The 24,487-nt window shown below is 31.7% G+C and overlaps 1 protein-coding gene across 1 annotated transcript in view; it reads left to right on the forward strand.

Moving 5' to 3' along the window:
• Positions 1-297: 297 nt before the first annotated feature.
• LOC129218637 (uncharacterized) overlaps positions 298-24,487 on the forward strand; it is a 31,513-nt gene continuing 7,323 nt past the window's right edge. Inside the window, exons 1-3 of the mRNA XM_054852955.1 lie at positions 298-441; positions 5,384-5,558; positions 16,806-16,905. Of these exons, the coding sequence (XP_054708930.1) occupies positions 5,385-5,558; positions 16,806-16,905 (274 nt within the window). The 5' untranslated portion in view covers positions 298-441; position 5,384. The remainder of the gene's footprint in view (positions 442-5,383; positions 5,559-16,805; positions 16,906-24,487) is intronic.

Raw genomic sequence — 24,487 nt, forward strand, 5'->3', positions numbered from 1 at the left:
TGAGGAAATGAATCTGTAAGTTCACTTTTCATTGGTTTCTCAGAACGCGAGGTTATTACGAAAATAACCGAGAAAGAGTAATAGTTTTCTTTTTCCCGGGTAAACAATCTACACTCATTTCCCAGACCCAGTACAGTTCTATTGTTGATTTCAAAAAAGAAAAACAGCAAGCGGCTATTCTTACTCTCGGATGCGAGAAGCTCTCCGGAACTACATTTCCTTCGCAAAAAATCCTCTCTGCGCACTTCTCCGCAGCGCGGAGCGATACGCGAGCGCTGATTGGTGAGAATCCGGAACTTGCGGCGAGCTTCAACGTTTGTAAACACATGGTTGCTCACCTGTTCGGCATTGCTTGTCAAACCGACCGAATCGCAAGATCACTGATTGAAGCTGTCATACAAAGATTCATCGGATCTTAAACTCAACATCAACTGAAGGGAGGTAAGATTGATCCGGAAACTATTCACGTTTTCTGCTTCAATCATTGACCAGTGCCTGCTGATAGTCGTGGCTTATCTGTCAAACAGCTGGTGACTGGCACAGGCTTTAAAATATTTAAACTTTTGAGGGATAGAGCGTTTTGCACTTATCATATGAAATTTATAATGATGTCACATCAGATTTGTACCATATGGAATGTAACAACCATATGGTGCATCGTTTTGGTACGTCTCTTGTACCATATGGAACCAATTATCATTCGCTAAATGTAAATATTAGTCTGAGAATATAGTTTGAGAAAATTTATTTTGATTTTGAAATTTTATGCATGCAGTTATGAATTTCTAACAATTTGGAAGATTAATTGCGTTGACAATTTCATTTTAGAGTACGTATGCTAATTGTATGCTATATTTAACCACAAAGCTACTGCAATTTATTACTCGAATTTAAAATGATGTTGAAAAAACTATAACCTTTGCTTGTCATTTAAGTTTTTACCTGTGAGTAAATAATTTTTATTTTTTTAAATATTACGATGCGATGACAGTTGATTTAATGCATGCGGTAATCAACAAAACGTAATCTCAAGGAAAAAAAATTTAGATAACAATATTACTGAAAAATATTTACGCTTTCTGATATGTATTTTTATTTATTTATTTATTTATTTTTTTGCATTAAATGTGTTCAGATTTTAGCTACTTATTTGTTTTTAAGATTTTACAATAGTTATCTGTGTTGGTTTTATGAAAAATTTCTAAAACATATGGCTCCATGTCAAAACCATATGGTTGGTAGAAACAACGTGGTTATTATTTTGTTGCAGTTTAAAGATACTTTTCTCGTATTTGTGTGTAAAATGCAAAGTTGTTTCTTTCAAATGAAAATTAATCCTGCATTTTGTTTGACTATTATGCGGAAAAAAAGATTGCATGAAAAATAGTTTAAAATAGTATATTTGAATTTCTTACCGCGCTGCACTGAAACATATGGTAAAATTTTCAAAGCCATATGGAAGAAAATAATTTTATCCAATATGCTTTCGTGGCTTTTAATTATTCATGATTACTTACTAATAAAAATGTCTTGCGTTTTTTTAAATAAAAAAATAAAGTATTAAATATTTTGTTTATGCTTAAAAAAAGGGCATAAACATTGTCAGGTGCTAAGTATGGTTTATGAAATACTTTTCTTAACAAGCTATAAAATACTATTTGATTTTTTTTCTTAGTACGATATTGTGAATATATATGTAAATCTACATAAATTACTCTCGTGAAAATGTTTTCTCAGAAAAATATGGTTATTAAATTACAGGCAGCGATTATTAACCATATGTTACACTTTAAAACACTCAAACACTCGTCACATTTATTACTTTACTAATCACACAGATTGTATACATAGGCATTTAATGTAAAATCAAACTACGAATTAAAGGAATTAAGTGCATTTGATTTCTCAACGTGCGTGCTAATAATTTATATATTTGATATTTATACACTGAATCCGAAAAAATTTTTGCGCTTACACTAATCCTTTTGTCAACTATACACATACACACGTGGTCGCTTGGTGCGTATGGGTTGTAAAAATATGCTCGTACTCAGACGTATTGTAAGTGGGCTTCGGAGTCGGATGGAAAATGACCGACTCCGGGAGTTTTATAACCTCCAACTCTCTGATTCCGCAGAAAGAAACAGTTTTGCGGACTATGAGAGAAAATGACCAACTCTCTTGGAAGTTTTTAAATCTTTAACTCCGGACTCCGACTTCTTTACTTCAAAATTCGTCCGACTCCGCAGCCCTGATTTTTAACGTCTTTTCAAGCGTATTCCATGCGCATGCATTGAAAATCGAAAATACTCTTTAAAATTTCAGTATTTATATTTTAAATAAAAATTTAAAGTCTTAACAAGTTAGAGGGGGTTGGAGCAATTGGAATTGACAAACATTCTAAACGTTAAAACACCAAAATAGTAAACATCTTTTCTTTACCTTCCATCTTCAATCTTATCCTTCGGAAGTTAGTTTTTCGTCGGATTTAGGAGTTTCATCGAATCCTGATTGCGGCACCACGTGTTGTTTTTTGTAAATGGTAAGAGGAGTGGAGAAGAAAAAATAAGGGGGGGGGGGAGTATATTTTCTCGGATGAAGAATTAAAATTTATAACACAGCTGAGCGTCAATACAAAGTAAATTCCTTCTCAGTCTTAAAAATAAATAAATAAATAAAATAATGATAATAAATAAATAAATCATTATCTATATGAGTCTACTTCCTCCTAGCTCTCTCTCTCTCCTTGTTCCCTTATCAGTTTATATTCACGTATAATTTATTATTTAAAACAATTTTCATCAAAATTTTTCTCTATGTCATTGCGAATGATCTAAAGTAATCTAGTAAAGTTGTATATTTGGACATTTTACGAGCTATATGCCCAGTTTAATGTCATATAGCTCGTACATTTCAATGGTTTGATGTTTACTCCCACTTACACTTTCACTTGATTTTTTTCTCGATGTTCGCTTGGTTTGATCTCTTTTTATAATTCCCAGTAAACATCTCTTTATATATCACAGGACTGTAGTGCTTTACTGTTACAAATTCAAACTTCTGCTAAATTCGAGAGTAAGAATGTTATACACCTAATAAAAAGAATTTTTTTTCAAGCGAAATGAAGCATTAGCATACATTTTTAATCTAATTTGCATTAAAAATGTATGCCACGAAAGATTTTGCTTCAATTAAGAAAATAATGAAATCTTTGTCAGTTTTAATCTTTTAGCAGTCATTGTAAATGTATTGTGGACTGTCATATCAACTGTATTGTGGCGTAAACAATTTTCAGTCGATACTTTTTATTCATGTGTTTAAGAAATTAAAATTTATGTTGATTTCATAAAAATAAAAATGCTCTTTAAGGCACCAATTTTCAATATAAATTGCATATTCTTTTATACAAAAATCGAGACCATAAGTTAATAATAGTTTGAGATATATAGCTGTAGTTTTTAATTTATGTGTATGTCTTAAAAGAATAAAATGTATTTTGCACATTTTGGCAATAAAATGCAATTTTTTTCCAAACTTGTGCCTGAAAAATTTTAATGTAAATTGTAAAGATGTGAATTCAAAAGGAAAAAAAAATCACATAAAAGTGGCAAATTTTTAGTTCTCAAATTAAAATTTTTGTCCAAAATCAAAATTTATGCAAAATTAAAGTTTTATTTTAAACATACAGCCAGAACAATCGAACATAGCCAATATCTATCAAGAAAGTATTTATTTTGATTATTTAACGATACTTTTTACTCAAACTACTTACAAAGAGTGATGGAAATCAATATAAGTCACACGTTACCGTTAATTTACGTTTTAGAAAGATAAATTAGGCGAAATGAGGGCACTTTCCTGACTCCAAACGGCATTTCTAAATTTCACAACATATTTTCTACAGTATAAAAGTGATGTAAAGTGATGCGTAAATGCATTTATGTAATAATACGGTTCGACGGTTAGCTAAACAGAATTTTATAATCAATTTTCTTCAAATAAAATTCATTTTTCATATTCTATTTCTTAAGTAGGGGAATGTGGGGGCAAAGTGAAATGGTGAAATATTTATTATGCTCTTAGCAAGGCCTATCTGATATTTTAACAATGAAGTAAGACATGTAGTCTAATCCAGTCAAGAAAAAATTACCTCTGAAAATTAAAAAAATATTATAATATGAGCAATTTTACAAAAAATGATACTCATACTGTAGTCAAAAAATATATTTTTTATTATTGAATGATAAAGTTATAGTTGTTAACATTTTAAATATTAATTGAGACCTTATATTATTTGTTGCAGTATTTATTTATTTAATGTTGAGTTTATTTTTATTTTAAATGTTGTGTATAATGTGTTATAGTGCATGCGGATCAAAGTGGATGGGGCAAAATGAAATGACTCATATCGCTTATTTATTGAATCATTTATTAATTAATTTATTTATATTCTTTCATTCAATAATTCGCTTATTTTCTTATTCGCTCACTATTTTATTCACTTATTTAATATTTCTCATTTTAAACTATTTTATTCATTTACTAATTTCATTTTCTATTAAATTCTTCATGGATTCTTTAGTTTATTGATCCATTAGATTAGACTACGCATATTTCTTATTATTAAGTAAAAAATATTTTATTAGAAAAAATTTTATTTCTCACTTTGCCCCATGAAAAAAGAATGAAAAAGTAGTTTCTTTTGATGGTACAAAGTTAGGAACAAAATTAAAAAAAAATGTTTAAACATAAGTTTTACTATAAAATACATTGTTCTTTCTTTGTGTTTCGTAATTTTCAAAACAAATTTCCAATTTGTTCATTTTGAAAAAGTAAGCTATCTTAACCATTTCACTCTGCCCCACATTCCCCTACTTTTCTTAGTTTTTGTTTAATTATTACTCCACGTACAGGAAGTGCCAATAAAAACAATAAATAAATGACAAACAAGGCAGCAAAAAAAATTTCCGGGGATTGGGGAACAATCCTCTCGACATTAAAGCAAGGTATAGTTATTGTATCGTTTTCCTAGAGCCTGTGACAACAAGACCATCTTTAAAATTCAGGGCATGACTTTATTAAGCGAAACTAGTTTCTTCCTATTTATCTTTCACGGGATTGTAGGTTAGTGAAAACGTTTTAATTTTTATGAAATGTTATAGCCCACATTCAGAGAACACGAATAACTGAGGTAGAGAAACTTAAATTTTTGATAAGTTAAACCTAAACTAGTGTTTTGTCCCTGTAATTACAATTTTCTCTATTTCTTCAAAATTCCGAACGTAATCTATCTTATTTTTCTTTTTACATTCTTCTTCTTTTTTTTTTAATCATAATTCGGCAAAAATTAATTTTTCTTCATACTTGTTTCGATTTTTCACAGAATGGCTTATCCTGTGATATCTACTCAAGACGTTTCCACTACGAAAAAAGACAGGTGGCTCATCAAGAAACAGAAAGAAGACGCTAAGAACCGAATCAAGAGTATGAAACGTAAAGAGTATCAGAAGCTGAGAGTGATGGTGCCGTCCATAGCATCCAAACCAAATGTATCTAAGGTTCGTTGAATTTTTCTATTAAAAAAAAGCAGATGATGTAATGAAAAACAAGGCGACAATTAAAATAAATACAGCTCCGAATAAAAATTACAAGCAATTAAGTGAACATTAGGGTGGTTCAAAAACACATGTAAAAAATAAAGTTTCTCCTAGATAACAGGACACTCCTCAACATTTTTAGATTGGGGATAGTAATATCTGGAAGAATATTAGCTTCCTATTTCAACTGAAAGAGGGTGCTCAACCCCCTCCCCCAAACATCATAAGTATGGGGAGAGGGTTAAAAAAATACATTGAACTGAAAAAACAATGCTACATATTATAATATACACGAGTAATATGCATATGCATTGCAAAAGAATAATTATTTACAAAAAACAGCTGGGAAAATTTAATGTTTCTAAATTTGTGACATTTTCTATGCTACAGCTAATGTTAAAACAAGGGATTATTGAGCACCCTCTTAAAATTTGAGTAAGAAGCTAAAACTTCTACAGCATAATACTATTAATAAGTCTAAAAACAATAGGGGGTGACCTGGACTAGCTGAAAAAAAGTTTTCTTGAATCACCCTAGTGAATATTATTAAAGTGCAATGTTTGAAAATATATCCCTTACACGTATGGTATATGTGTTGTATATTTTTTGCATATTTGGGGTTTTAAGATACCAGAGGCGGCGATCGAGACTGAAAATCGAGGGGGGGGGGCAAAAATAAAATAAAACCCATAAAACTTTCAATGGCAGCAAAAAAAAAAAGACAAAATTAAGATTAACTCACGTTTTTATTAAGATTTTGATGAATTTTGTACACAATAACTTTCCTTGAAGAAACACTTAGACATGAATTAGACACATTATTTACCTCAAAGTGTTTTGGAATGTCACAAATACTTGGTATTAATTTCATTGAACAAGTATGGCTTGTTTAAGTAAAACAATTGATTTACTAATATCTAAACAATGAATACATAAACTAGAAGTTACTGCTTGTACTAAATAATGTTTTGCAAACAGATACAAAACAAATAACTATGGTCTGAAATTTTTAACATTTCTGTTTTTTTTTTTTTTTTTTTTTTTTTAACATTTTCTACTTTTGATTTCTAAATTAGAAAATAAAAAACATAAAATGTGTGGGGGGGGGGGTTGCCCCCTTACCCCCCCCCGCCCGAATCGCAGCACTGTAGGATATCCATTTTTCTGTGCAGATTTTTAGCTTCAGATGCATAGAAAGCAGCCACCAAAGAAGACTACGCGGATGGCAGTGATTCCACTTCTCCCCCGGGGAGTTGTGAAATCTTCACTGGGGCATCACGAAATTTTCCTTTAAATTAAATAATAATCAAAGACTTATTAATTATGAAACTTATGCAATATTTCACGGCACGCCTGAGGTACATAATAAAGAGCTATGTAAGGCAGGTACAGGAGTTTTATTTACTTTTGTCTACATTTATGATTAGTCATACTTTTAATAAGGTATTTGAGGAGTGGGTTAGAAATTGCAATACCGGGCCAAAAATGCAATGTCGGTATTTGGTATTTTTTAAGCGTGATACCGGAATACCGGTAGTAATACAGGTATTAGAAATTTTTCAAAAAATGATCCAAAACATATTGTTTCGTTGCCATATATCTATATTTTGTGCAAAAATTTAATTATTTATAAACAAATATAAAATGGTGGAACAAATGTCATAGCTTGAACTCAGTTTAAGGCACAAATTTTCGACAGTTGAAAATTATCACTCTGAATTCACGCAGGTCGTGGTACTGTTTATGCGCGGTACACCTCCTCTAATTGCCTCAAAGTCCTTCATCTTCAAAAATTCGGTCACTTGTGCGTTATGTTTGGAATAATCCTTTTGCGTGAATCTGTATATCTTTTGTATTGAGTGTATTATTATTAGTATTATTATTTTTGAATTTTGTGCTAGTTAATTGGAACTAGCTAGCTAGTTTCCAATGTTAACAACATCTTCAACAATTTTCTCTTGATCACGATAGGTTTGTGTTTGCTCTTTTGGTTTGATATTTACGGTGAACTTAACTACATTTGATCGTATTAGCTTCTTTTATTCGTTTTTTTTTTTTTTTTTTTCAAACGTTTTGCAATTATAGTTATGTAAATGTTTCAAAATATGTTCCAGTTGATTATGCCTTACCTCTATGCAAATTTTCAAGGCACTATATAATTTCCATTCATATTATCTTGTCAAGTATAAAGCTAAATAGCGAGACAGGACAGCAAACCAATACCGGGGACTAAAAATTACCACTTGTTAAACAACAAAAGTTTTTCTCAAAATTCAGTACAGGTGAGACAAATATTTTAAAACTTTATATTATAAAGTACTATTATAATTGATGGTCGGAATAAATTATTCATAGGACAAATACATTCGATTTTACACTTGAAATTAACTTTCGCATAAGGGAAAGTGAGTGGTCAGGAAAATGGAAAAAATAAACCATGGCGCACATAAGCTCACGAAAATGCAATTCATCTCACCATGTGTAGTTGAGGCAAACCTAACTCGGCAGCGTCGTAATACTGTGATTAGGATTCACGCAGTCTTCACAACGCTGCCAGGTTATGTTTCCCCAACTATAGTGATGAAAATATCATTTTGCAATCTTGCCACTACTTGTATTTAACGATATTCTTTTAGCTCGTGTTTTGAAACCTAATTTTTCCATCAATAGATTTCTTTTTCCATGATAAAGTACCAAAATCAATGTGCATTTAGTAAAAGTAGATGTCTAATAAGATAAATTGAAAACTTTTTAATTGAAACTATTTATTATTTTCCGAAAATACTGGTATTTTCTCCCAGTAAATACTGGTAATTAGAAAATGCAAAATAACTCGAAATACCGGTATGCCGGTATTGCAATCACTAGGAGTGGGAAAAATCTCCAAAAAATCACCTTGTCTTAGTAAAGGGGGAGGGGGACACTGACGTATGCAATAATTTGGTGATTTTCTGCTGTAACAATGTTGATTTTTTTTTTCGTGCATTTTGTATGCGTAGTGGTAAGTTTTTGTTTCACGTAAATACTGTTTTACGTTACGCTGTTATTTACTTTGTCTACATGAAAATTAACGTTTCTATTTCTTAAAGAAAGCATGTTAACGTAAAATAAAGTCTATCTGCTCTAAGATATAAAACAAGGCAATGCAGCATTAATAATGCACAAATAAATAGTAACAAACAAAGCATCGGTTGAAGAAGTTTTAGAGAAAAATTTATAGATAAGAAAGCAATAATAAATAAGTATTATGAAAATATATAACATTTATTCTTTTACTTGCACTTTATCAACGCCTTCACAAAAACAGTGATAACATTTTTCACACGGAACTCTAAGAGCTATGAGCTCCGTGTAGGTAATAAATTAACAAACTATAATTAACGATGCTTTAAGTGGACACTCGATTTATGAGGTAATTGGCTTGTAAAAATCTTTGCTAAAACATTATTGGTTCGAACTTTAATTAGTAGGTAGGGTCATTTGGAGTTGGTGGAAATAAAACATCAATGCTTTAATTTAAAATTATTTCCCACATCTTGGGTGGATAAACTTTGACCTTCGCATTCAAAACTAAATTATCCGGGAGGAACAGTACACTAAAAACTCTTTATGGTTATTTGTTAACAAACGAAAAATCTGTTTCCATTTACCGCTGCCTGGTTTACTTTACGCCAGAGACTAACAAGGAGAGGTTACGGTCTCGGAAATTCAGATCGGGATGAGATTTGGTAGATTAGTAGTATCCTTTAAGGGTACTCTCAGGGTAAAGTAATAAAGCGCACTATCCATAAAATTCCGAGAAAACAGCCTTTAAAGATTTACGCGCAACTTATAAACTAGTAGAGATTGTTCGTAAACAAGCGCCCGGTGGTCATGTGGGCAGTGCTCTGGGGTTCCATGCGGCCGATCCGAGTTCAAATCCACTGCAAGTTTCTTTTTTGTTCATTTTATGAAGTGACTATTACCGCTTTTTGCAGTTTGAATTGAAGGTAATACTTAATTTAAAAAATATTATGTATTTTTAATGTGTGATAGTACATTAAATTTCTATTTACTATTCTCACAAACAAATGATTACACATTTTTAGATATTATAAACTTTGACGAAGTAAATGATTTTTGCAATAAATGCATAATCAGTTTCTTTGTGGATGAGTAAGAAGAATGTTGTTTTATTGCATATAAGCAGGTAGTCAAATTTTAAAAACCCTAACCACACTTATCGAGCAATGGTTTTGCTCCTTGATTCTGTTATTTGTAAATTTGTCGTCTGCTGTATTTTACATTGAATATTCAACTCTTTATTTTCCATCTAATTATCGTCTGCAATGTTCATGTTTGTTTTCATCATTAAATTTATTTATCGTCTGTGCTGTATATTAGACTGAAAAATTCTATACCGTGAAAAAGGATTTGAGTTTTTTAAATATTGTGAATCGAAATGGTCGGTTATTGAAGTAACCCTGAAACGAATAAAATCTGTTAACAAAATGGATAAAAATTCATTGCACAGTGAAATGTTGAAGCAGAGATTAAAAGATGCTGTCGTTTATTACGAGAGCTTGCTTACTGAAAATCATTTGATTGCATCAGAATCATATCAAGTTCAATTTCTCGCTTCCATTTTTATAGACAGGTAAAGAATTTAATAAAACGTATACAAAATTGCGCGTATCTCGTTGAAAATAATAGAGAAATGAATACCCGTGAAGACTGCATAAAATACAATCAATTGTCCATCATCAACTGTCATCACCAATTTTTGATAAAATGATTCGATGCCTGGTATACTTCTAAACTTTCTGACAAAAGAGAAATTTTCCTGAATGTAAATGAAGTATGTTCCAACGACTCTTTTACAAAGAAGTTGTTCCTGTAAGCAATCTTCCTTTATAAATTGTGCGAGATGTCAAAACAGTTTTTGTTTTCCATGTTTTTATGATAAATATAATTCTGGTGTATGTATATAAATAACAACTATATTGTTAAAAATCATTTATAAATTAAGCTCTACAGTGATTTTGTAGCCGTTGTAATTCAAATTTTAACTTGTATCGATTTAATTTATTTCCATTTTCTCTATTAAAGTGCTTTACGTGTTCAAAAATTTCGCATTATCTTCAATTTAAATTGCACAAAGCTGTAACAGTCACTTTATAAATGAACAAAAAAGAAACTTGCAGTGGATTTGAACTCGGATCGGACGCATGGAACCCCAGAGCGCTGCCCACATGACCACCGGGCGCTTGTTTACGAACAATCTCTACTAGTTTATAAGTTGCGCGCAAATCTTTAAAGGCTGTTTTCTCGGAATTTTATGGATAGTGCGCTTTATTACTTTACCCTGAGAGTACCCTTAAAGGATACTACTAATCTACCAAATCTCATCCCGATCTGAATTTCCGAGACCGTAACCTCTCCTTGTAAGTGGTAAAAGGAAACGGTTAGTTCTTTCCCCATGACGACCATTACGCAGTTTCGGTTTGAGATTTCTGTTGGAAAGAAAAAGAAAAACCAATTTAGCTTTGATTTGTACTTAGACTGGACTTGAAAAAAATCAAAACTCAATAGCTTTCATTTTTTTTTACATTAAAAGTTACATTGTAAGCAAAGGAAATCACACTTATTTTTTTTTTTCAAACAATAGTTCATGTTTAAAAGTCAAAAATTACAATTATTATTTCAAGTTTTGAAGGTTATCTAAAACAGAAAATGTAATTGTTATGATTAGACTCACCTTACCCAATATTATTGGTTGAACGACGAACTGGCTTATTTTTTGTGTTTGACCAATAAAGCTCTCAGTTAAGAAAAACAAAAAGTTTTTCTTTCCTAGTTAAACTTACATTTGTGTGTATTTCTGTCAAGCAGAAAAAGACGTGTGGATTGCATATATTTTTTTAATGCTCAACCCTTTATATGTTCCAAGAAACACAAAGCTATTAAGAAGCCCTATTTTTTTTTCATAAAAAAATAAATTTTTCCAATTTTTCCCGAAAAACCTCCGGTAAAAAACTGGTTTTTTCTACCACTTCAAAATTTCCGGAAATTTTACATCTCTACTCACACATAAAATCCAACAGAACGTAGTCACAAACTGAAGTAAGGCTTTTAAGAACTATATAATTTTCTAGCACAGATAATTCTCTATTATCTTAACGGAAGAAGCAGCGACTACGAAAATTGAAAATTCATTGAATGGGAATGAGTCCCACCCTCTTTTTTTTTCTTTTTCTTTTATTTCAAATGTGCACCGGTCACATTTTTAGACGCGAAAAGAAGCCTCTTATAGACAACGTTCTGTCTGATTTGAAAATATTAAAAGACAATTTAAGCATTAATCTTTTAACTTTTTGAACAATTTATATCTATTTTCTTTCTAATAATAAAGCTGAAAGTCTCTCTGTCAGGATGTCTGGATGTCCGGAGGATGTCTGGATGTCTGGATCTCTGTGACGCGCATAGCGCCTAGACCGTTCTGCCGATTTTTATGAAATTTGGCCCAAAGTTAGTTTGTAGCATGAGAGTGTGCACCTCGAAGCGATTTTTCGAAAATTCGATGTGGTCCTTTTTCTATTTCAATTTTAAGAACAAAATTATCATAAGACGGACGAGTAAATTACGAAAGTATCATAACGTGGAACCGTAACATGGGTAACAAGCCAACTGGCGAGAAAATTCACCATACATTATTTGTAAATGTACAGGCAAACCAAAAGACCTTTTAATTTTTCTATTACAGGCAAAGCCGTGCGGGTACCACTAGTTATTAATATATTTCAAAAGAAAAGTACATTTAGTAAACAACTATTGGGCTTAGTTGGAGTTCTGGTTTAAACATCAGAGCATCTTTATTTTTAAAAATTTCTAATAGATTTCTTTAAATCTTCATTTTAAGGGTGTTTTTCACTAAACTTAAGCATAAAAATCCCGGCATTCATTATATTTTCCACAATTTAAGGTTATAACGAATGCCTACGTTGTTTTTTATGTCTCAGTAATTTTTTCATTAGGAAAGACTAACTTTATTGGGCTTTGCGTCAAAAGTAAAGAATTCCTTTAATGTTGACACGATATCTCTGTACCCCAGAAGCTGAGACTGAACTGGATTTTGTGTTCGAATTATTTGTACATTTTACACTATGTGGAAAAAAATAACATTTTTTTCTGGAATTTCACACCCTGGCAGAGCGAAAATCCCCCTCGCGTGACCCTCACAAGCTTTCACCCTTTTTTTCCCATCACCCGAGTTTTCGAGACTCTACCATGGTTGAATGTCTTTTCTACGTATCTAGCAATAGCAATTGCCAGAAGTATGGGATTTCATGCAAAAATAAAGTGTGAGGCATAAACGGCCAGTATGTGTAATTGTGAAAGCAAAAGTCGTAAAAATATATTTCGTAAAACCAGAGGCGGCCTTAAGCCAATCAGAGCAAAAGAGCGCAATGGGGCCCCGCGCCAGTAGGGGCCCCGCTCAGGGGTGGATACAGAAAAATCTTTTGGAGGGGGCACGGGAAATTGAATACCCCCCCCCCGCCTTCGATGTTTCATAACGAAGTTTTGACGTCTTTATTTTTAAATGTGCGTGTTTATTTATTTATTTATTATTATTTATTTATTTTTTAGGATTCCTTAAGGTCAATGAATCTACTTCTAAGTACATGAATATTATGCACTAATATACTTTGAATGTGGACGGAATACATCTTTAACGTTTCAAGCCATTTAAATACTAAACCCAATATAATGTCACCAAGATGCTCGACAATGAGCGGCTTTACCTAGGAACATTGTCATAATGATTATAACACGAGGGCAAGGTTAATAAATAAACCCATACCTCTTTTGAGTTTTTTAAAATTAATTTAATCATAACTTCATAACATAGACAAGTTTCACTGAAGAATTCAGAAACTATTTCTGTGTGAATTTCAAAGCAATTTCTGATTTGTTCTTAAAGCCATGATACAGTTGAGATAACATATTGATACTACATGCCGTTTCTATAAAAAATCATGGTTTTTCTAAGAAACTACCACATGATTTCTTTCATTTTGCATCTTTTATTAGCTGAAAAAGAAATCTATTATTTCGCAAATAGGTTCCTAGATCAAAATGATTCTTTTAGGTGCGGCTACACATTAAAAAAAATGTTAATTATTGATTCCTTCAAAGAAGAATTAATGGACCAATCGCGATAATGCGATCTCTTGAATTTGAAGCCAATGAGTTAAATGTCTTCTGCAACTCCAGTAATACTTCTTTAGCAAACAAAAATGCTTTTATCTAAAATATGCTGTGTGTGTGTGTGCTTTCTGTTCTTTTTAATTAGCTACGTAAAAAAAGTGTAAAGGAAAGGTCAGTTAAAAAGTAATAAATGAAATAGTGAAATTAATTAATCCTTTTTTGGGGGGGGGGGGGGCACGTGCCCCCTGTGCCCCCCTAAAATCCGCTAATGGCCCCGCTCTAAAAAAATGTTTTCTCCTCACAAAGATAAATAAGAAAATAAAGGAAGTAAAAAGTTCAAATGAACTTAACTGATATAATTCATAATATGCTTAATCTGGAGTTACGGAACTACTTTCAGTGCGATTAAGGGATAGGGGGAGTTTCCCGAGGCTTTTAGCGGCCCTATTAAAGTTAGGAAATATATGTCCAAAACTACTAGTCTCAAATAAATTTCCAGAAGAAAAAAATAAAACATATATTGTATTACCCTGCATTAACCGGCATGCCCGGAAGTTCAGATTTTCCGGCATGCCGGATCGTTCGAGTTTTATTTTGCAGCAAATCAAAAGTAAATTTCCCCATTCAGTTCCAATCAGAAAGTAAACCACCGTAACGCAAGGAAAAAAATAAACCAATCCCGAAAGTAACCTTCTTTTAAAAAAATTGTGTATTGCATTAATATGTTCTTGTTATTAGGTCATTATTAAAGGATTTAATTACATGTCAATTAAAGTAATCAATTCAGAAGCAATCACTGTTACTGCGATTTGTTCGTAATTTTTTAAAATAATTTGTTTTAGGTTTCTTTTAGAGAGGTAAGTTTAATTTTTATTTATTGAATAGCTATGGTAAATTCTTTAGCACTAGTTAGGGGCAGAAATGTTTTCTTAATTAAATTTACTTTTTATAAAATTATTCGTTATTGATAAATATTTTTCTTGTTAAATTAACAAATGACATAGTTAATAAATATTTTTACAAAATTAAACTGTTTATTAATACTTATAAGATATGCATAGAACTTATATTCATTTTTAAGATGAACATATATTTTTTATAGCATTTTATTATTTTATTTTTCTAACCTCTATTTTTCCGGCATGCCGGAAAGGACCAGGTAGGTATTTTAGAAAATACTATCATGAGAAAACCCTCGAACCCTTCCTTCCCATGGATAGCATAAAATTGATTTCAGTTTCGAAAAAAAATCCGGGAGGAATCTCCTCCCTTTTCCTCTATCGTAACCAAACAGGGTCTAAAATTGAGTTTTTAACACTTCAATGTCGAAAAATTTTCGAAGAGTCACTGAATCCCCTAACGTCACCAATGATAGTCTAAAATTGCTCCTTAATGCCCTTGATTTTGAAAGTTTTCCGCAGGAGATCACCAAATACCTTTCTTCTCTATTTCATCAAGCATCACCTAATTGGGACTAAAATTTCGGAAAAAAATTCTGAGAAGAGCCCCCAATTCCCTATCGTTACCAAAACTAATCTAAACTTATCTTACTTTTTTAAAACAATTCGGTGGGCAGGAAACCTTCGCCTCTCCCCCTTTCCCTTCATTTTACACAAAATTGTACAAATTTGCGATTTTAGACGTCAGCGTTGAAGTCTCTTCCGGGGACCATGGGTGGTTTATCTGACCTCTAACGTCCCCCCCCCCAAAAAAAAAACCTCATCTCCGTAGCAAAACTGCTTTTTTAAACTTCAATTTCAAAACATTTCCAAGAAGAGCTTACCCGTTCCCTGCAATTCCATTCCACTTCTGACACCCCAAAGACGTCTGTTTTTTTTTTTTTTTTTTTTTTTTTTTGGCATGAAGTCTAAAATTGCTTTTTTAGAACTGATAAATTTTGGTGCGTTTTCCTTTTCCATCTAAAGAGGGGGCAATCGATCGCTCACTTCCAACGGTGAAGGAGCTTTCCCCCTCACTTCTTGAAGTTGCACAATAATGATCGATAGAAAAATGATTTCTTATTGGGTGGGTTGATTTATTCCACGAAAATAAAACTAAAATTTCTAACTAAATGGGTTTTTCTCATGCTATTTCACGATAATCGAACTTTGAATTGGAAGAGGGAAGTCTACGGTGGCCATCCGTCCCGGTTTTAGAGGCCATATTCCATAATTTTTGGAGGTTATTTAATCAGTCATGTTAAAATTATAATATCGTCCAGTTTTACAAAAAAAGAAAGAAAGAAAGAAAAAATTAAAGAAAAGGATGAAAGAATCAGCATCAGGGGCGTCGTTCCCTAACCCCCACACTTGTTTTGACACCCTAATTTTCTCGTGGACCAACCGCATGTGATTGGGCATAAAGATTCTTTGAGCTACTTTTCTTACACTCTTAAAATTTACACTTATTTTTATAGCCGTTCATTCAATCATTTCTTAAGAAAAAAGAAGTAAAAATCAAACGTGATGTAGAAATTTGAAGGAAGACGGATAATTGCGGCAGTTTCGAATCCTTGCCCGAATCAGAAAAATCGGTCGGCACTTTTCGAATTTGTACAACCATTCTGTAAAGGGGACCTCGTCATATTTCTTTAATCGGACCCTGCATGTGCTAAGGCCGACTCTGCGTAAAACTAATTCTGATGTCCATTGAAAGTTTTTTTTTTTGTTCATTTATTTATTTAATTATTATTACGTATTATTATTTTATCATTGTTGATATAAATGATTTATCAAAGTATTTTATAAAGGTTGTGAATTGAAGCACCTTAATTAGTGGTTCGTATTTTAGCTAATTTTCTAAGCTTAAACTATGCGTATCAAGTACGGATGACATCAAGTAACTCGCGGGTGATTTGGTTCAGGTTACACTCTGATGAAAGAGGTAGAAACTCAAGTTGCACATTATTTCCATAAAGTGTAAAAGTTACCACATCCTGCGATTATTGTTAAACTTTCAGAATTATCTTCCCCTAAAATTCCTGAAATTTGATTTTCAGTCTTTACGTTCTTTATTTTTCAGGTGACGGTGATTGAAGAGGCTGTCCGATACATTGATCAACTTCATGTAGCTTTGCTGACTAAGTTGGAGGAACAAGAGTCTTCATCCGTTGCACCAGAAGGTATAAACAAATAAATATGAATAAATTTATATCGAGGAAAAAACTAAAGAAGAAATAACTGCAGAAATATTTTTTTTATTTGAACGGTGACTGTAATTTGAAATATTTGACTATAGTAATAGGTTAATCATAAGCTATTAGTAATAGATGACTACAATTTAGGGATGGGCAATGTCGTTCTTTTTAATGATCGATCAACAGAGGATCGTTCACTTTTTTATCCGTACATTGGACTCGTTCATTTTAACAACTTCATTCATTTAAAAAACTTGCGGGTGATCTCTCGACGAGAGTTACTCACGTATACATTGAAAATGTTTTGTTATATCAGTGATATTCTTTTAAGAGAAGCAACTAAAATTATGTAGTTGGCAATAACAAAATATGCTGATAAAAATTTAATCAAAAAATATTTTATTTGGGTTTAGATGTAGAGCTATTATAGTTCGCTTTGTTAGCAATTTCTCGGTGACCAAGTAGAAAGACATTTGTTTTCCGTTCCAAAAGTCGCAGTTTTCTTCCAGTTTGGTACAAATTTAAGTAAATGAATTTTATTTAATAAAAAACTAAATAAAATTGGCGGAACGTCAGAAAATAAGAAAAAATAAACTTGAAAAAAAAAATCGAATACCGTCCTCTAAAACATTTTCAAACAAAAATAGTAGTAAAAAGGAACAAAATATGAACTTACATGAAATGGTGAATGAATTCTTAAAAGAAATATCCTATGTCTAACTGTAGCATGGCCACAGGTGGGAAAAAAATGATTAGAATGTATTAAAAATGAAATTAATACCAAAAGACAAAAATAAATAAATAAATGAGAGGAAGCGAACTATAAAATAAATATACTTGTTTAAAAGAATGGTCGTTCATTTTTTCAGAGATCACAATGCACCGTTCATTTGAAAGAGTCGGTCATTTAGTCACGTTCGTTCACGAACGACACATCCCTACTATAATAAAACTTCATCTATATACATCGTCATGCAAAAAAAAAAAAAAAAAAAAACGCTGAGCGGACAGCCACAAAATTTAGTGGCCGACGAATGAACTAACTTTTGAACGTTTGGTGGAATAAACTAACTATACACGAGATGCGCTTTAGAAATTTCGAAGAGAAAAGTTTTAAAATGTCCGCTAGGATACGCTTTGCATGAAAAAAACTAACCAAATAAAGAAGGCGGTCAACAAAATTTGCTCAGAGCTTGAACAACGTATCCCTTTGAGGACCATAAGTTTTGCTTCAGAGTATAGAAACTCGTGATGTTTTCAAAAAAAAAAAAAAAACACTTATAAACTAATTTTGCTTTTTAATTAATTTTGTGCGCTTTATGAAATAATATGCTGTTGCATTCCAATGTTTAAATGTGTTTCGTTCTCTCTCTTAATTTCAAATCTTTAATATATTTTTATAACTACTCCTATCTGATTTTAAGTGCGAAAGATAGAATGATTACTTATTTTCTTCAGATATGACGAATATCTTCAGTGAAAGTAAAAGACATGTTTTTTTCCAGCTGATAAGCAAAGAAAAGAATAATTGAGCCTTACAAGATTAAAAAGAGCGTAAGAAAACACGAATAAGAAATCCCCGCCCTTTCTTATCTTATTCTTATAAGAAACATTGTAGTATTAAAACAACGCTGACGATAATTAGTGGTGGATGAAAATGTCATTCTAGTGACTTTTAACCTTTCGCAAACTCCATTTTCTGACCTGATAACTAGTAAAATTTGAAAAAAATTTCACGGCATAGTGATATTCTTTATTCAATATTTTTGCAAATAGTCAGTCTTCTGATTGCTACAAATGTAATTCTGTAATTTTTGTTCATGAGAAACATATTGTTAATTTAAAAGATTGCTGCTGTTCTTCAATTAAATTTCAACTGCGAACTTTAAAAATTATTAGACAAGCTGACTAGAGAGTCGAAGCTGTGAAACACCTGAAAAACGATTTATTCTGATGGGAGGGCCCAGCTCATATATAAAATATATGTTGTACATTTTCTTTTCTTTGTTATCATTTCAGTATTTCTTAAATGTTATTTTATTTAATATTAATTTTTTAAGTCCAATGGGATTGTTGTTTCTTGCTGAAGAAAAAACCCCCAAATTTTCCCCAAATATTTCTTTATAAACCGCAAAATGTGTGCAAATATGTTCTATCGCAAATTTTTGGCTTATTATGCATGTTATCTCAGTTTATATCAATGCAGCGACGTATTCTTAAATTTAATAATATATATTCATATCAAAAGTTTTGAAATTTTAATTATTTACAAATGTTGATTTTTTTAGCTTAAATATTATGTGCTATACGATAAATTCCGAGCTTAGCAAATTATAGTAGTCGTCATATTTACAAATTGTTACTAAAAGCATGATAACTTTTGCGAAAGATAATTTAATAAAAGTTTTCTACATAAAAAAATTGATTGCGAATTTAGCTTAACCATCTGTATAGATAATGAGCCGAGCACATTCCATAAATTGAAGCAACTATCTTTTCCTGAAAACTACATCAGTTTTATAGTCAATTAATTTACAATGGAATTGAGGAAAAAAATCACTAGGTAGAGATTTTTCCTCCAGTGTTATCATAGGCCAATACAAGATATACAATATATAATATTATAGGCCATACAATATTGTCCAAGTATTATAGTAGTCGTCATAGTTACAGATTGTTGCTAAAAGCATGATATCTTTTGCGAAAGACAATTTCATAAATTTATCGACAGAAAAAAAAAGCGTGATGGCGAATTTAGCTAAGCCATCTACGCAGATAATGAGCTGAGCACATTGCATATACTATCTTTTCCTGAAAACTACATCAGTATTTTGGCAATTAATTTGCACTGGTATTGAAAAAAAATCAATTGATAGAAAATTTTCCTCCAGTGTCTAACTGGTATTCCTAATTTAATGATTTATTGTTAAATGATGTCAAATAAAAATTGCAGTCAGCTGCAAATTGAAAAAAAAAGCAAGTAAAATGCATAAGTTCTTGTTAAAATTAATGCTAGCAGAGAATAATGCATCTACAGCACAAGCCTCCTACAACAGCTCCGATTAGACGCCACAGTGATTAATGAATAAAAGATGCTAATTGTTCAAGTTCGAAATATTGCAATGATCAAAATGTTTTAAAAGTTGAGCTCTTAGAAGTGATGCAATAAGATTAACCCACACACACATACACATACTTTTTAAATCATTTAACATGGCTGTAATTAAAAATATCAGGATCAAATTCAAGTTACATCTCAATAAAACCAGTTAATTAAAAATAAAAGAATCAGAAATCAAGGTGTTATTCCGCAGTCAGAGGGAACGAAAAGTCTTCTTTGATCATTAACTGGTGAATAATCACAACACGCAACTTGAAATTAATCTAAAAATATTAGAAACATGATTTGGAGAAACATATCCCAATAAAATATGTTCTTCGGAACTGGAACTAAAATTTATTTCAGAAACTGATAGCAATCACGGCGCTTTGTGAAAGGAGTAGAAAAGGTATTCATTCTACGATCCGCAAGCCGGTGAGGGTCTGATGATCCTACAGATGACCAAACCTTCGTCGAAAACGAACAGGTGGCTGACGTTGAGAAAACGCAGGGGCCTATTAATGATGATATGTCAATAAGAAGTTCAACGAAAGAGAATAATTTGCTGCAGAGGAATGCAATTTACATTTGTTCCAGTGCTAAAAGTGTTGCGTTGTCAAAAATGCTGTAATTATATAGCAAAATGACTGAACGAATTGTTTTGCATGATTGGGCGTAAAGGGATTTTTTATTTATTAATTTTTTTTTTCTCTCTGTGATTATACTTATTTTCAAGTTAGTGCATCGTATTGCAGAACATGTGAGATAAAGTACACCTTTGTAAAATACATATATTTTCTTTGTTGTGAGGGAATAGGTATTTAGAATGAAAGAATTCTGGAATTATGTAAAATATTAGTCGTTTTCTCGTATAATCTATTAATTGGAATAGCTAAGTCTTTACATATCTATGTTTTTTCCTAATGCAGAAACAAGACAATTGACGTTTCAGTTAATGTTAATACATTTTGCTCAGAACACACACACACAATATGCAAAAGAAATAACTTACGACGAAAACCAGTTTAGCGAAATTGATGACCATGCACATAAAATTCTGTACCTAAACAACATTCAAGCTACTTTTCTCAGCGAATAGTAATTCATTAAAACAGTTTTTTTTAAATATGAATTTTGCAACATGAATTTTAAATTCGAAAAAGAATTTTTTTTAACACAGATGGAAATAAATTTTTACATAACCTGATACAAAAATAAATAAAGTTACAAAAAAAAAAAAGTGAGTCTGTAAGGTATGAAATCAATGATTATTTTAAAATTTAGAAAACTCTATATTAAAGCCGACGACTTATCCGCGGTTTTTCACACTTTCAAAACATTTTTTTTTTCAGCGAGGATTAGTTCAATACAGATAAATGCACTTGTTTTTACCTAACAAGTGAAAAATCTATTTTTATATAGACGCTCATCTTTCTTTCATTCAATGATATCAAACCTTCTAAGATCACCGAAACCTGACTTATTGAATCCATAAATGTAGTATTATCTAGATACAGAATGAGAAACCTGTTCCTTTACATGAGCAACCGTAGACCTTCTAGTAAACGAGCAAGCGTTTGAAAAGCACATACATGCAAACATCTAACCTGGGAGCCGTAAACTGATGCGATGCAAACAGCGTTGTATCCTCGTAGGCAAACGCTTTTGCCCGTTTAACTTCAAGATTCGCGCGTTTAATGGCTGCAAGTACGGAGTTGTGCATCTAGTTATGTTACATTCAGTGGATCAGCGAAGGGGTGGGGAGAGGAAAAACACCCCACAGAGCCATTGATTTTAACATAAATGCAAATTCTAATGCAGTTGATTATGCATATGAACAGGCTGTTTTGATTTAAAAAAAAACAGAACGTATTTTTCATCAAAAATCCTTTTAAGAAAATATTTTTGATCAAAGAATTCCCTTCAAAAAGTATTTTTTATCAAAAAAAAATCCAACAGAAGGTATTTTTATCACCCGCCCCCCCCCTCCAGAAGGCATTTTTCATTTAAAAAAAACCAGGAAGATATTTTTCATTAAAAAAAAAAAAAAACCCACAAAGTATTTTTCATCAAAAAACCCACTCCATGGGTATTTCTGATGCGCTATAGGCTACATTTGCAGTTGAAAACTGATTTTTGAATTTACACAAGATACTGTTTTTTATATCTACACTACTTACACGAGAAACAAGTAACCAGATCAGTTTTTCTTGAAAAAATTTCCCTCTCTTCTACAGTACGCTTTTAGCGTAACTTAGCTCGATCTGTTTGTACGATTTGCTTAGTATGTTGTCTGTTTGTACGTATGTATGTAATCCGGTTGCAGCAATAAACACTCCTTGTTTTTCTTTTATATACATTTTTTACATTTACTATTATTATTTTTAGTTATAGTTTAAATTTATGTTGTTGATTTTTTAAAACTGTTGCATACACTACAGTCGTCTTTTGCCTATTTTGCGGATTATCCGCGATATTGGCATATCCACCGTTACAGCGCTACCCCATTCCGCGGATAATCGGGAATTAGTTGCAATTTTATTGAAAACTTTAATAGTTCTATGCATTAAGAGAATAAAATTTATAATTTGATTTTTAAAGCTATTTCAAATTCATTTTTGTGCTTTTTTTTTCTAGTTAATCGGTGGGGGGGGGGGACGCTTGAGGTAAAATATAAAAACGGCACTTGCGCTGTCGTTAGGCTTTCACACGACTGCACCACTGTTTGAAAAAGTCTTTTCACATCACAAGAAACATTTGATTTTAAGGAAGGATAATGGAGGCATATAGTCTATGTCTATGCAGGCGGATTTACTTTACTAGCAGCGGAGGTTTTTGAAGTTAAACTATGTTAAAATACAACAAATAGGTAAGTTACAGGCAAGTTTTTGTTTTTACTAAAAAACTTCCATGTCCGCGATAAAGAATGCCAGAGATGGCAACCCCGGGCGCCATTTCTCATTTGCAATTTTTGACAAATACTTCAAACTACTTCATCACCGAAATGGTGCGCAGTATTTTGCTAGTCGTTTTTTATTTGAAAGATAATAATTTTCTCTTTAAGACAAGATGCACCATTTGGAAAGATGGTTTTTTTTTTTTGCTACAAAAAAAAGTTACTTTTAAATCATTTTTTGATTTTTCCCCTAAAGGCCAACTGCAAAAAATTTGATTGTTTTTTACTGTTGATCAGGATTATTGGTTACTGCATTTCTTGAAAGGGAGAGCTTTCACTTTTGAGTTTAGCAAATTTCAGAGGCATTTGAAAAACTGAGGATTTTTCAGGAATTCTATACGTAAAAGTAGTCTTGAAAATTCAAAATTTTATTTAGCAGGAGCTGGTTAGAAGACAATCTCAATTTTGTTTTGCTGTCACACGTTCATGTTTACTTGCCACTTTATCCAGGATTTTTATTTTAGGTTTCGGTCGACAAATCAGTAAGACAGAGTTCTTGTTTTCGTAAAAAATAAATTTCCTGGATGAAGTTGGCTACTAAAAATTAAAATGGACCTGAAATGACTGAATTAAAAGTGTCTACTAGCCACTTGCTACTAAATAAAATTTTGAATTTTCAAGCCTATCTTTATACAATAACAGTTTCTCAAAAACCCTCATTTTTTCAACTGCCTCTAAAACCTGTTAAACCTAAAAGTAGAACCTATCCTTTTCAGGACATGTAATACTCAATGATACTATTCACCTGTAGAAGAAAAAAAAAGGGCAAGAAAAAAGAAACGTATTTCCAAATTGTGCTAATCGTCTTAAAAATAAAACGATTATCTACCAAATAAAAAACATCGCAGCAAAATATCGTGCATCATTCCGTAGATAAAACAGTTTGAAATTTCAGTTTAAAAATCGCAAGTGACAAATGGAGCCCAGGTTGACATATTAGATGGACTGTATCTCGGACCAGAATTTGTTTGGGTAAAACAAAATTATGCCGGTAACTTGTTTTTTTCTGCAATTTAGCATATGTTAAATTCAAAAACATCTTACGCTAAGAAAACAGGATTCTTTGCCTGAGTTGAAATGTAGGGGAGTCCGGGGTTAGCTGTTACATTTTTTTTCAATATTTTTTTACGCTAAACTATTTCAATTATTTACACGCGTGAAACATTAAAATGCATCTAGACTGTTTAACGTTCATAACATGTTTTTTAAAAAATTATTAGAAGCCATTACTCCGAAATATTTCAAGTTTTTTGAATAGATGTAGATTGTAACAACTTACCCCACCAAGGGGCATGTTACAGTATATGGGGTTAGTTGTTACATGAGATATATTTTAGTAATGAAATGAATTTACACATTTTCTTGTTTACTCTGTTAAATTTTAAAAATTCTTAACCACGTTAAAAATTAAAATTTTTTTGGCTTTACAGATTTACTTCATTACTGACGTATTCATTGATGACTAATAAACTATCATCAACATTATCATTGTCCGAATTAAAATTTTTGCA

The sequence above is a fragment of the Uloborus diversus genome, chromosome 3 (genome assembly GCF_026930045.1).
Source record: "Uloborus diversus isolate 005 chromosome 3, Udiv.v.3.1, whole genome shotgun sequence".
Taxonomy (NCBI): domain Eukaryota; kingdom Metazoa; phylum Arthropoda; class Arachnida; order Araneae; family Uloboridae; genus Uloborus; species Uloborus diversus.